The following is a 14,555-nucleotide window of genomic DNA, read 5'->3' on the forward strand; positions in this document are numbered from 1 at the left end:
GTGTTACTTTTGATTTTACCTTTATCTTTAGGAATGTTTACACATTAACTAACCTTAATCTTAAGTCTTCGATGCCAGGGTACATTGAGACAGTATTATGTCTATGTAGACAAAAACGTTTTATTTTAGATGATTATGCTGCCATTAGTGATGGGAGGGTATTTCTTATCATGATATCATAACCAGGATTTTAGTTGGTACTATTGAGATTTTGTTAAAATATACTAAAATCACAGGATTTATTGATAGCCTTTTAAATACTTTCAAAAATCTTTTCATAATTAAATGGCTAAGACAAACTCAGAGTGTTTTGACATGAAATGTGTCATTCTAGATATACAGAGTAAACATTACAGTAGATATACAGTAGTGATTGGAACCAGACATCCAAAGAATTTAATATCTAAATTTTAACATCTAAAAACTAACTAAAAATAGTTATGAATATGCTTCCTGATGCCTGTTTAATGATAGATTTGAAATAAGATTTAGGCCTTATTCATTTAGCCCATGACATACAGATACATACAGGACATTGTAAGGTTTAATAGTCCCCCCAAAACATTTTTTTTAAGTTAACATGATCAATATTACATATAAAACCTAAGAAGACAAATGTAAGTTTGATAGAATAAAATGGATAGTAAATAAAATGGCTGGATAGTAAAGAAGATGGCCATATTGGCGCTGTTGGCATCGTGACCCTTGGTTCCTATCACCACTGCTGTAAGTCTACTGTAAATAACTGTAAATCTAACCCAGTAACTAAAAATGAACCATTTCGCATCAAACTACTCATCTCTTTTACTTCCACTATGACTTATTAAAAAGATGGTAATTGTATGTGGTTATCGATTTTTATATTTAATACCACAGCATATAGTTAAAAACAATAACCGTCACATCCCTAGTTACCATAGGTTGTCTGTCATATTATATTGATTATTCTTTTAACTGCCATTGTTCTGTATTTCTCATGTATATTCTTACTTCTAGGTGGCATGTAAAGCAGTGATGGTGTTCTTCCACTACTGTGTCATGTCTAATTACTTCTGGCTCTTCATCGAAGGCCTGTATCTCTTCACTCTGCTGGTGGAAACCTTCTTCCCAGAGAGGAGATACTTCTACTGGTACACCATCATTGGCTGGGGTAGGCTGTGTCATTTTAGCCCTATAAAGGGCCCATATCACGGAAGAGTTAAAGTGTAGACGGTAGAGACTGTTTAACATTCAAAATAAGCTGCAGAAAAAGCCTGTTTTGCATTCACTGTTTCACAAAAAAAAAACAATGCATTTACATAAATCCACCTATTCAGTGTGCAGCAGGTTGGCTATACTCATTCAAATTGAGGTTATAAGGGCTATTTTGTGTAAATAATCATGTACATGTTTATGGAATAAAAATGTAGGATATGGCTACTTAATAGTGAGAATAAAGTCTGTTTCTGTTTTAAACTCTTCTTTAAAATGTTTTTGCAGTCCTGTTGTCGCATTTATTTAGACATACCTAGAATATGATGTGTAGATTTTTATTCCTTTTATACCTCTTTAGACAGGAAAAAACTGGACATTATAAATATACTTCATACTTCAGTTGTCATTTATTGTGATCACCTCTGATGAAATCAATAACAACAGCGCTGTGAATTCAGTGCAATAATAAAGACTGCATGGAGCTTCTTTTATACAGTGATAGAAAACACGGTAGCACACAGAAAGCTCCAGTTCAGCACAGCACACTGTACCCCCCCATTACTTAACCCTTCCTGCGCAGCCATGTGTTCTGAACTGGGCAGACAGAGATGGGGCAGAATTATGTGGTGTAGGGGAGGATCTAAATAAATGACTGACAGGAGGCCAGTGTTAAAAATCATTTTCTACAGATTCTCCAGGTGTTTGTACAAGTAAAAAAAACAACTAATGCATTTAATTTTACATGATTAAGATAGCTCTGTACTGTTTGCTTGTTTTATTAAATACATTGCTCATGTAGGGTTGTAGCAGATGAATAGATGTTTAAAAGATGTTTAATAGATGCATTTCATTGATCAAGTACTGTCACCTTCATTGACCTTGGAACATCTTTGTAGAGATGAAGTGCCATTTCTGTATTGGTGCAGAGAAGCAGTACCTACAAGAAAAAAGACTATTTGTTTTTTTCTGCTGCGTTCCAGGAACCCCAACCATTTGTGTGACGATATGGGCGGTTTTGCGGCTGCATTTTGATGACTCTGGGTAGGTTTTGTTGCGGCTGACAGAAATGTCCCTTCTGCCTGTTAATTTGGTCCTTTAAGGGGAATAAAAGGGATCGTTGTGGGCAGTTTTGACCTCTGGGAAAACACTGGTCATGTTTAAATGACAAGGATCAGCCTAGCACTGCCTCAATTTGCATTGATTTTCTTTTCTTGGTGCAGCTGCTGGGATATGAATGACAACACTGCCCTCTGGTGGGTGATCAAGGGACCTGTTGTTGCTTCTATTATGGTAAGCCTAACAGCCTCACTGCAAATGTGCTGGTGTGGTTCTTTTGTTCATTAAGGACATAAGGCATAATGTTCAAGTTAAAAAAGGCTAATAAAAATCACCCATCGGTCAATTTAACTGTAAAAAAATCATACAAATTTGTGATTGGTGCGTCTCTGTTTTTTCACTGTAAACAATGGCACAAACAACTCTTTTTGTTTTTCATCTTAACAGATTAACTTTGTGCTCTTCATTGGGATCATCATCATCCTCGTCCAGAAGCTGCAGTCTCCAGATGTTGGAGGGAATGAGTCCAGCATTTACCTGTAAGTCAGCCTGTCTCAATCATCATGGAAACCCAAATCTCTTACACACAGAGACACACACACTCCATACAGATAGTCCGTGCAGTTCTGACACATCTAAGAGGCTGATCGATAGTGTTTCTAGCATTATTAGGCACTGACACCCTGCGGCGTCAAGTTTGATGGGAGTATTATAGATGAATGGACGTTCCGCACTGCAGTTACTGCAGCTGCAGACCGTTTTGTAGTTCTGTGAATGGCACTGTAATGTTTCTGGGTCTGTTGTTCTTGGTGATTATGCAGTGTTAGGAAGGACAAACTGTTCTGCTGATTCAGGACCCCTGTGGTGGCAGTTTTCTCCAGAAGGACTGGATGGACGAGTTGTAGGTTTGGATTGGCACGTGCTTGTCCACGTGCAGTTGTTGAGATTTTATACAGATGGTTAATACGAGCTGTGCTTAACACGTTTCGCAGTTTTTCTTATCATTTCAGTGATTCTTTGAACTAATGTGTTGCATTTGTGTCCTGCATTTATAACCTAATCTCTATCTGCACTTCAAGGGCTTTAGAGAAGGCCTAGATGTTTTCTAGGATTTCAAAAAATACATGGCATACTTCACTTTTTTAGTTTAGAATCATCATGCTTGTTGTATTTAACAACAACTCTGCTACTATTATAGTAATACTCATCTCATTCTTGGGTTTTGGTTGGAATCAAAATAAAATGGCCAATGGAGTGATATCCAATCAGGATTGTTTTCTCTGTGGTGTCTTGGTATATACAACAAGCAAAGTCTCTCATTTGCTAGGACTTCAGGAGCTGAATTGAAGGCCTTGTTCATTATTCACTAATGTAATGACAGTAGAGTGGATTCAAATAATCATGTTTTGATTTACAATTGAGTCTTACTAATTTAGTGAGAAGAAAATGTCAGAATTTAGGAATGTGAAGGAGTCAATGCCAGGACACTGTAATAGTCACTGTAAAAAAAAAAATAGAGTAAAACTGCAACATATAAGGTAAAACATATATTGTTGTGGTACAAGTTTCAAATAGAGCCTGGGATGTCTTTTACAAGTTTCAAATGACTGTGTTTAATATAAAATTGACAAAAAATGTTAATATGCATCAGTGTTGGCTTAGTGCTAACATACTATTAGAAATTCCATAGAGGTAGCAGAAATTAGCAATATGGTATATGCGTTTTTTCTTTCTCTTTTTTTTTTTTTTTGTTTATATTTTTGGTCTGAACTGAAGGCCCAGCTGTATTAATCATGGTTTGCCACTGATCTCCCAAAGGCAGTAAATTTGAGATGTTTCCCTGAATTTAGAAGAGATCAGAAAATCTGTAAACTTGAAGCTCACGTACAATAGCGACTGTTAAGTAATTGCTAAATTCCATGAATTGATATGTGTCTATATAACATGAATTTGAACTTGTAACATTAAACCAAATAACCAGATTATTAACAAAGAGCAGCAAAACAAAAGGAGTGTCTAAGCCAGGCCAGTTCAGAACAGCGGAGAGTAGAAATACAAACATGAGCGCTAACCGAAAAAAGAGGGTCAAATACATGAGTCAAAGCTGAAACAGCACTCAGTCCAAGACAAACAATACCAAAAGGGGAATCTAAAGACAAGAATGAGAACAAAGAACAGGCCAGAACATGGGAAGATAAGAAAAAGAAAAGAAAGCTCAGTGAAAAAAGTTGGCAATACTTTGTAAAGAACTCTACAAAACAGGCAGGTATTTATACACAGAGGATAATGAGAAGCAGGTGACAATAGATCTGGGAAGTGGTTCCTGATTAGTTGAGTTCACGGTGTCAGAGTCCAGAGAATCATGGGAATTGTTATGTGTGGGTTTGATGGAGGCATGTAGAAGAGCCGGAGGCGTAGTAGAACTATAATCATTACATTATAACCATAAAGATCTTAGGATGTGACAAGAATGAGAAAGGTTATCAAAGCTGTTCAAAACTTTCAAACCCTGGAGCGACACAGTAAAAAGCAGCTCAGGGTAGTGAAATTAATTTCCCTTAATATCACTTAAAGTAACAATAAATGAAAAAAAAGGTTATAGTAAGCTTACAATATGACAAAGATTGGATATAATGACTAGATCAGTCTCACTTGTCACTATACCATTTTTTGCAGTGTAAGTTGTTTATGGTAATTGACCATACTGTAGTGTCAACAAAGCAGCGCTCGAGCAGGAAGCATTGTTGGAAACGGCAATGCTTTTTATTCGACAACAGATGCTTACAGCACAAGCAGTACAATATGTGGTTAGCCAAGAGACTCTCCCCCTGATGGGCTAAACAATGGATTTTGATCGCTTTTAAAATCTGAGTACAATAAGTAGCTTACCAACAAAGCTCACTGACTAGCTCACATAACACACATGTAACACTGCAGTGCATTAAATAAATGGCAAACACAGCTAACTACGGTAAAATTTAACATGTCCATGTGCAAATGTGTTAGAAAATCACGCAGGGCTCAAATTCACAACACACTACACATGACAAATGCAAATAGTATTTGGTTTGGACGCACACTATATGGCTAAAAGTAGGTGGACGCCTGACCAGCACACATATATGAACTTGTTGGACGTCCAATTCCAAAACCATATCAGTTAATGTGGAGTGCACCCCACCTTGCAGCTATAACAGCCTCCTAAGGCTGTCTGCAAGATTTTGGAGTGCAGCTATGACAGGTTTCTCCACACCACAGTCAGCAAATCAGGTCTTTATGGCTTTGTCTTTACTCGCTTTGTGCACAGGGGCACAGCCATACTATAAGAGGAAGGGGCCTTTCCCAAACTATTGCCCCAAAGTTTTATGCATATAATTGACTAAAATGTCTTTGTATGCAGTGAACATCACCCTTCACTGGCACTAAGATGCCAAGCCAAAACCCTGAAAACCAGCCCATTATAACCTACGATTATCCCTCCACCACCAAACTTTACTGCTGCCAAAATGCTTCCCAGTAGGTAGTGCTCTCCTGGCATCCTTTAGACAGTGAAGTGTGATTCTTCACTCCAGAGAAAACATCTCCACTGCTACAGTGTCCAGTACGGACATGCTTTAAACCATTCCAACTGACACTTGGCATGTGTACAGTGGTCCTAGCAACTGAGCAACTGCTCAGCCATGGCTCCCAGCAATTCTGGTTCTGATGTTGCTTCCAGAGGCAGTTTGCAACTCTGTAGTCACTAATGTAATAGTTGGTGGCCTGCTCTGTGAGTTTGTGTGGAGCTGTTGTTCCTCCTAGATGCTTCCATTTCACAATAATAGCACTTACAGTTGTCTAGGGCAGATCTAGCGTGGCCGAAATTTCAGAAACTGAAATCAGATTGACTCTTTTACTGCCAGTGTTTGCCTATGGAGATTGGGCTCTGTGCTTGATTTTGTACACTTGTTAGTATTGTATGTGGCTGGAACAGTTCAGCTCAATAACTAGAAGGGCCATATAGTGTATAGAATAACAATTTTACAATATTACAATAATTATGAAAAGATGTGGCAGACATCAATTTGATGCCACAAAATGCATTTTTAGGCTGAATGTTGCTGAAGGTTGCAAACTGTGTATATGTGTGTGTGTGTGTGTGTGTGTGTGTGTGTGTTCAGGAGGAGTGTCACTGCTTGAATTGTTTTGTGTGTGTATGCTCAGATGTGTAAAAGAGTGTATGTGAGTGTTCTGTCCTAAAGAGGTGTTTGTTGTCTTTGTTGTGTTGTCTTTGTCGTGTTTAGCAGCTGTGCACAGAAATGCTTCAGTGAGCCAGCACAGGCTGTCCAGCATTCGTGCAGGATGTCAGAGCTTTCTGCCATCACCCTGTAAGTGTGTGTGTGCGTGTGTGTGCGTGTGTGTGTGTGTGTGCATGTCTATGTGTCTGTGTTTTAATTACCACAAGTGTGAGCGAGTGGGTGTATACCATCACATTGTCATGTGTTTAAAGTCTTGAGGCCTTGTAATAAACCAACAGTATTTGTGTGCTGCATGCATGAGTCCATATGGGATTTCAAAGGTTTTCGAATAGCACTGCTGCCTGCAGTGACAGACTCACTGCATAATACAGTGATAATATGCTCATAATACTGGCCATTTTTCTTTTCATTGACCTTCAAGCCCAAATAGCATTGTACAGGCTGGTGTGGTGTTTCCAAATGAGCACTGAAAAGCTTATTCTCAAAATTCACCCTTAAAAACATTATTTACATTTTACTTACATTTTAAGTAAACATAATTTTAAGCATGTTCTATACTGCAGTTCAAAATCCAGTACTTGGCAACAATGTATTAGGTTATTGTTATCAGGAGAGTACAAGATAATATTTGGTGTGCACCGGATACTGTTTGATGAGCACAAAATAGCTTCTGATGCTCACCAAATAGTATGTTGTGCTCACCAAATAGTTTCTGATGCTTACCAAATAGAATCTGGGGCTCACCAAACAGTTTCTGGTGCTCACCAAACAGAATGTGATTATCACCAAATAGTTTGTGTTGCTCACCAAACAGTACTGCTATTTAGTTTGTGGTGCTCACTAAATAGTATCTAGTGCTCACCAAACAGTGTCTGGTTCTTACCAAAGAGTTACTCACTAAACAGTAAATGGTGCAGACTTGATAGTATCTGGTGCGTAACAGATTTTTACCGCAAAATAAAAAGTGCTTATTTACTTGACTCAAGTGTGTATGTCATTTGCACATTTAATAAAATTCAATTTACTTCCTTTTGGCAAGAATTTTAGTTCATGTAATATGTTTTATTTGTGTGAAACCAATGAACACATTTGAATCAAGTAAAGTCAGTGAATTTCTTTTTTTTTCAGTGCTTAAAAGGATAAAAAAAAACTGCAAAACTATCATAAAACAATGTCTCACGTATTAAACGAGGTATTTGTAACCATTTAATGTAATAAGCTTTTGTAAGATGCATTAGATGCATTAGATGCATTAGATGTCTGGTTCAGTTCTGACCTTTGTCAGGTGGCAGGGTGGAGCACTTCACATCAAACCACTCTGAAAGACTTTTTAACATCTTAACTGTGTAACTATGCAATAAAAAAAGAGTGGAATTCTACTTTAGGAATAACTCGGTCAGTTTGCATTGTTTCCTATGCATTTACTGAATAATGGTCCTAGATGTAACAAGCCTGGAAAATAGCAACGGAATCCAGGCCAAACTTATCAGGTCACTTCTTAAACTTAGCTGACCACATTATTCATTGATTACAAATCCATATCCACACACCGATAGTATTACCAAATAATATGTGTATAGACAAGACAATCTATTATATTTCTATGCTGGTTGAGGGCTTCCCAGTGCCTGGGGCTACTGGGCAAATGCCAAGTTAACCCAGTTGGTAATCCGTCCCAAATGTAACCCAATTTGGATTTTGATTTGGTTGTGTGCCTTGCCATTTCTTGCTTAGTGTCCCCAGGCCACAAGGGTATGAGTTTATTTATTTCATTCTTATCAATCACAATATTATAAGAAAAATAGCTTGTATTTATGAATTGTATGTATATAGACAATTTAGTTTATATAGATATAGTTGGGAAATTGTAGTGTTATTATTTAGAGTTTCTTCAACTTACCAACTTACCTTACCAAAATTAATTAACTATTAATTTGCACACAAAATAACATGACAAGAATGGGCTGCGGGGCTGCGAGTAGGATACAGCTTAGATCCCCAAACTTTCAGAACCCTCCCTGGTTGTGTCGGCTGGTGGATCTGTTATAAAACTGGAATCCCACACTGTGTCGTGGTGCCTTTGGTGTTTGAGTCCAGTGTGATACTGCAGTATGTTTAGCGATATCACTCCAGTCTGGTGGATATCGTCACATTCTGTAACACTTCATTACAGCGGCATCGTTTTTATTGTTGTACTGACTACATGATTTGAGTCCAGCCATGGATTGATGTGCCGGACATTGTGGTGTGTGTTTCCAGGAGGTTGGCCCGCTCCACCCTGCTGCTCATCCCTCTGTTCGGTATCCATTACACTGTGTTTGCCTTTTCTCCCGAGGACGTCAGCAAGAGGGAGAGACTGGTGTTTGAACTAGGCCTCGGATCGTTCCAGGTAAAGCAAACACACTCCAGGCTCTCCTCCATCTAGAGATATCCATTTCATGTCCATTTCAATCATGGGCAAAAGTTTGAACAGACCTGATCAAATTACATTTTGTTGATTGTCTAAATGAAAATAAGTGGCTTTTTCTGCTAATTTTAGAGCACAAGTTATATTTATTTGCTGAGGTTAACATAAAATATAGAATAATGTAACTTTTGCACAGGCCACATTTGTTTATGTTAAGCATATTATTGACTGGGGGCTCCAAAAACTTGTATGTTATGCAAATACTCTTTTTGAATTTGAATTTGTAAAAGTAAATCACTTGAATTGGATGTTTAATTAGACAGTTCAAAAGAATTGTAAAGAAATCTCTCATCATTACCTCTGCCTTTAAATTCAATACTTTTTTATTATTTTATTTAATAGTAATAAATCTGTTTTATCTCATTTTGATTCCTTCTTACTAATTCCACCAGAGTTATTGAACAGGGCTGTTAGAAGGCAAAAAAGCAGTTGGACAACAAAACTAGCCGATGCTCCTTCCTCAGATGAGCTAATGAGCTAATACTACAGCTAACCAGTGCAATGCTGGATGCTGATAACAACTCGTCTTCTATGCAAAGTCTTTGCTCCTCATTGGACGATGTGCCAAAATGTTAGTTTGTCAGTAATATATTTTCATTGTTTCTGGACTTCACTATTATCAGCTAAGTTAGTTTGCTTTGTGCTGATGTGAGTGGATCAGACACAGCAGTGTCTAAGTTTTAAACACCTCAGTGTCACTGCTGGACTGACAATAGTCCACCAACCAAAAATATCCAGCCAACAGCATCCAGTGACCTTTGATGAAGGACTTGAGGATGACCAGCACAAACTGTGCAACAGCAGATGAGCTATCGTCTCTGACTTTATATCTACAAGCTGAACCAACAAGCCACATGTGTCTAATAAAGTGGACAGTGAGTGGACACAGTGTTTAAAAGCTCCAGCAGCACTTCTGTGTCTGATCCACTCTTACCAGCACAACATACACTTACCACCACCATGTCAGTGTCACTGCAGTGCTGAGAGTGATCCACCACCCAAATAGTACCTGCGCTGTGGTGGTCCTGAACAGAGTGTAGAAAGAAGGAGGTGGTTATGTAATAGCTGTTTGGTGTTTATAGTGACAAGTAAGAGCAGAATTGTCATAAAACATACATGTGATAAATATGATAAACATAGAGCTGAAAAATTATAAAACATAAAGTCTTTGTTTATTTAAATTGTTAACCTCTATATTTTCTTGAATTATTCTTGTAACAAATAAGAATAAGAGATTTCAGTATCTCAAACAGTTAACAGAGTATTCGAGTACCTTTGCACAGCCATAGTTATCAGTAAACATAGACTCCTCTTTCTGTTTTCTCTTGAAAGAATCCTTTACCAAAAACTGTGTTCCTAATTACGAACAGGTTAAGTAAGCAGTGCTAGCTTTCATCCAGTGTGAGCAAGATTAGTGCCTTTGAAAGAAAAACTGTCACACAGTGTCTCAGTGAACATTAGAGGCCAATGAGTAATGCAGTGTCCTACACAGAGACTGTTATTTAACACTGCTATGTGACTTCAATATAAAGCAGTTCACACAATCATGCTACGCAGTGCTGGAAACATTGTAATGCCACAGACGTTCATTTAAAAGCACTGAGACCAGCAGATTTATAATCGCTGACCACTGGTTAACTGTATTCTCACTCTGATTCTCTCTAGGGGTTTGTGGTAGCCGTGCTCTACTGTTTCCTGAATGGAGAGGTAAGCCTCTTTAATGTCTTTAGTCTATGTCTGTCATCTGTAAAGATAAACATGCATTTTTTATTGTGCATGCAGCATTGGTCTAAGATTGTAATCTATTTAGATTTGGTCTGAGATATGAATCTTTTTTACTTCAGTCAGTGATGAAAAAAAAATGTTTTTGTCAGTGAATAATTGCACTCCATGAAAGGAATACTTGAGTGTATATCAGCCTAACCTGTATCTGTAGCATGCAGGTGGTATACTGGTTGAAATCTTTTTTTTTAAGTTTTATTATAACCGTTGTATGGGTCAGTCCAATTTTTACAGGCTGGCTAGGTGTCTGGTACCTGTGCACAAGGAATATAGATCAGTTCTCCAGTCAAAGGGCTAGTTCCTTTGTTTTGTGAAGGTCTTGGATTCTTCACCATGCTAACTTTGGATGACTGTCACCCACTACTGTGGTCAGTTAACACAGACAGGAATGCAGGAAGTGGGGGTTTCAGGATTCAGGATTTTAAAGTTTAAATATATTTACTTTATAAACACCACTCTAAAAGTGGTTCTTTACTACACTAAAATTATTCTAAAGTGCAGAATGCAATCATGAATATATATATATATATATATATATATATATATATATATATATATATATATATATATATGTATAAGTGGCAGCACCAGGACAGTCTGTGGCGGCACATAACAAAAACACACATGGATGAGTGAGAAGTCTGATCAGCTCTGCATTAAAAGACAGGTTAGGTCAGGAGTCACAACCCAAATGGGACTCCACCTTGGGGGCCCACAACATTTAATGTCCAGTATGTCTGAGTATGCGTTAATATCCTAGTATAGAAAAATCGACGCAAAAGCACTTACTTTGCTCTGCTTTAAGCATTAGCTATAATTGCATTCCTCCCACCTCCACCAGGACACTTTTCCTCAAAACTAGAACAGTTTCTTTTAAAATGTCTCTAATCGTTCGACTGAGTTACGAAGCTGAAGTCACTTCTCATTTGCCAGCTTCTCGTTCAAATGTTCCAGTTCCACCTTAAATTCTGCCTGAGGCGCCAAATGTAACTTCTGCACCATTTAAGGTGGAGCGGGAAAATTTGAAAGAGAAGCGACTTCATCTTCGCAACTTTTTAGAGACAGGCAGTCTCTCTTTGCAGATTTAACATACCAGAAAACCGACTGTGCTGCTTTTAAATGCGAATAAGTCCATTTGTCTCTAAATGTTCGTCTTAAATCTCTTATCTTTTCGTTCGCTATTAGCCAGGTGAGACGTCGTTGCTATGTGACCTGCAGTCTGCACGCCAGTTCTCAGTCGTTGAGAAGCAGGGCTTTCACACTATGCTGCACACTTTGGAGCCGAGATTCAGTCTCGATAATATTTCACTGACATATATATATATATATATATATATATATTGCGAAAGACACATTTTCAAAATCTATTTATTTGTGAATTATGTGTTTATTTGCTGAGAAAAGTGTTAATATTTGAATAAAAATTTATAGAATATTAATTAATAAGGATTTTATATATATATATAAAATATATATAAATATAAATCTGCCATAGTCATGCACTGTGTGAACGCATACTTTCAGTGAGCCGTGTTGCTAACACATGCATGTTGAAGAGCAAAGAGAATGAGTCTATGCAGAGCCACATAGCAGGCTAGAATTGTTTTTAAACTTATAAAATCATCTAACATAATAATAAAGCTATCAACCAACTATTTCACCTGCTCTCTGTGTGTTCCAGAGTTACATCTCATTGCAGTTCTGTGGGCATGACAATTTCAGTTATTGTGCCACAACAATCTAATTATTCACCGCTCAGCTCATTTGCATGAAAATTGTACAGAAAGGTCTTAACCCTTGTGTGGTGTTATTTTTGTTACTTATTATGTTTACTTTTTTTTTTAAATCAATACATCCATAACAATTTATGGTAAAGTATCAGATGTTTAAAATATCACATGTGGCCAGTGTAGGGTCCTCCTTTAGCAGGTGTAGCTAGTCAGCAGCCTGTCTATGTTGTCCAACCTCACACACATAATGGTAAACAGTGAAAATGGATCCCATAGACCCCAACACCACAAAAAGGTTAAGAAAAAAAATCTACATCAGATTTGTGCTGTGATCTGAAACCTCAGAACTGTTTGAGTGTGTGTAGATTCTCAAATAAGAAAATTTTTATGAAAACTGTATAAGTGGATTTTAAGTAAAAAAACTGGTAACACTTTTTATGAATGTCACATTTGTAACATGTTATAATGCGATCATACGGCATCGTAAACATGGCTATAAATATTTTATAAAACGTATTACATGTTATAGCCATGCTTATTATGCGTTATGAATTGTTGACATAATGCATTATAAGTACTGTTCGTAACAAATGATATGAGCTCACAAGTCGTATTTGTCCGCTGTAAGTGAAGTGAAATATATTGTACTAAAACCTTCTCCAGTGTTAAAAGTGAGGCTTCAAGTTGAAGAATTTACTGAAACATTAAAACACAATAAAGCGCATTACAGGCTTCTAGTGCTGCCAACAGTGTGGGAAAATCAATGTACATCACCGTTAGCTTGACACTATGCTATATCGCCTCTCCCTCTCCAGGCCTTGATTCCACAGTAACTTCACGCCCGGTGTGATGTCAGGGGGGTTCAGAGAAGGGACATGCGGTTTGCTGTGATGTAATGTAACATTTAAAGTGAGAGTGCTGGTTAAGAAAAGCACATTGTAGCAATAATTCTAGGCTGGACAGCCTGTTTGGAGCATCTGAATATTCAGGACTGGCGCCCCAAAGATGCAGCCCTAACAGCACCAGTGTGAGAAATAAAATATTGGATATCTCAAGTTGTAAATATAATTTGTATTTGTCCTTACACTCTCCAAGCTGGGACTGACTTCTTTGACTGTATAACATGTTATTAACACTACTTATAATGCATTATAGTAACAATTCATAGTGTATAATAAACATGGCTATAAAGTGTAATTCAGTGTAATTCATTGTTATACATATTTATAACCATGTTTATAATGTCTTATGAATGCATTATAACATGTTATAAATGTGTTTATAGATGCTTACAAGTATGACATTCATAGAAAGTGTTACCGAAATTTCTTCGTGAGAATGGTTGGTGAATGTCAAATATATGCTACTTAAAACATCAGCAGCCACAACATAAACAACCTTCCTGTGTTCCTGAATATAGACGTATGAGCAAATGGGCTATTGCTGAATTCTGTCAGTAAATGTTGCAAAACATGTCCTGTACATCACTGATGACATTTTTTAATGAAATGTATTTGTAATTAAACTGGTAATCTGTAGATTTTTTTTTCCTGAGGGAGGAATTTGTATCAGTTCATTACTAATGTAGTAGTATGGCTCCACCAGGTTGCCACTAACACCAGAAAACCTTAGTGATGGCAAATGAAAGCTGGAGAACCTTCATGGTACCACCTTACAATAAGATTACCCTTATAAAGGTTTATGAATGATTTAAAATGTGTGTATTATGGTTATTAATTTGGTTATAACAAATTATTAATAAGAAGTGACATCACATAAATAAAATGTAGACTGAATAGATGGATAAATGTGAATGAGTTTGTTTTTTGTGACATCACAGAAATTGCCCAAATGGTCTGTTTTTGCAGTTTAGTTGGATGGACTGCATGGACTGGGTAGTGAATGGTACATTTAGAAACAATGTTTAGGTAGTACTTAAAGCAAGGGAAGTGTGGTGTTCCATGATATGGACCTGTTAAGGTGTTTATTACCTAATTAATAACCATCAATAAACCAATTTTAAGCCATTTATAAATTCTTTATAAGGGCAGTCTTAGTGTAAAGTTGTACCAACTTCATAAAACGCTT

At 37.2% G+C, this 14,555-nt stretch overlaps 1 protein-coding gene across 7 annotated transcripts in view; it reads left to right on the forward strand.

Annotated features, from left to right (window-relative positions):
• adcyap1r1a (adenylate cyclase activating polypeptide 1a (pituitary) receptor type I) overlaps positions 1–14,555 on the forward strand; it is a 67,166-nt gene that overhangs the window by 49,116 nt on the left and 3,495 nt on the right. For 3 of the 7 annotated variants that reach the window (XM_017707377.2, XM_017707380.2, XM_017707378.2), the window contains exons 8-14: positions 997–1,150; positions 2,175–2,235; positions 2,415–2,484; positions 2,698–2,789; positions 6,534–6,617; positions 8,748–8,877; positions 10,621–10,662. In XM_017707377.2, coding sequence (XP_017562866.1) covers positions 997–1,150; positions 2,175–2,235; positions 2,415–2,484; positions 2,698–2,789; positions 6,534–6,617; positions 8,748–8,877; positions 10,621–10,662 — 633 coding nt within the window. The remainder of the gene's footprint in view (positions 1–996; positions 1,151–2,174; positions 2,236–2,414; positions 2,485–2,697; positions 2,790–6,533; positions 6,618–8,747; positions 8,878–10,620; positions 10,663–14,555) is intronic. The other 4 variants (XM_017707379.2, XM_017707383.2, XM_017707384.2 and 1 more) reach the window with 2 other exon arrangements.

The sequence above is a fragment of the Pygocentrus nattereri genome, chromosome 19, assembly GCF_015220715.1.
Source record: "Pygocentrus nattereri isolate fPygNat1 chromosome 19, fPygNat1.pri, whole genome shotgun sequence".
NCBI classification, from domain to species: domain Eukaryota; kingdom Metazoa; phylum Chordata; class Actinopteri; order Characiformes; family Serrasalmidae; genus Pygocentrus; species Pygocentrus nattereri.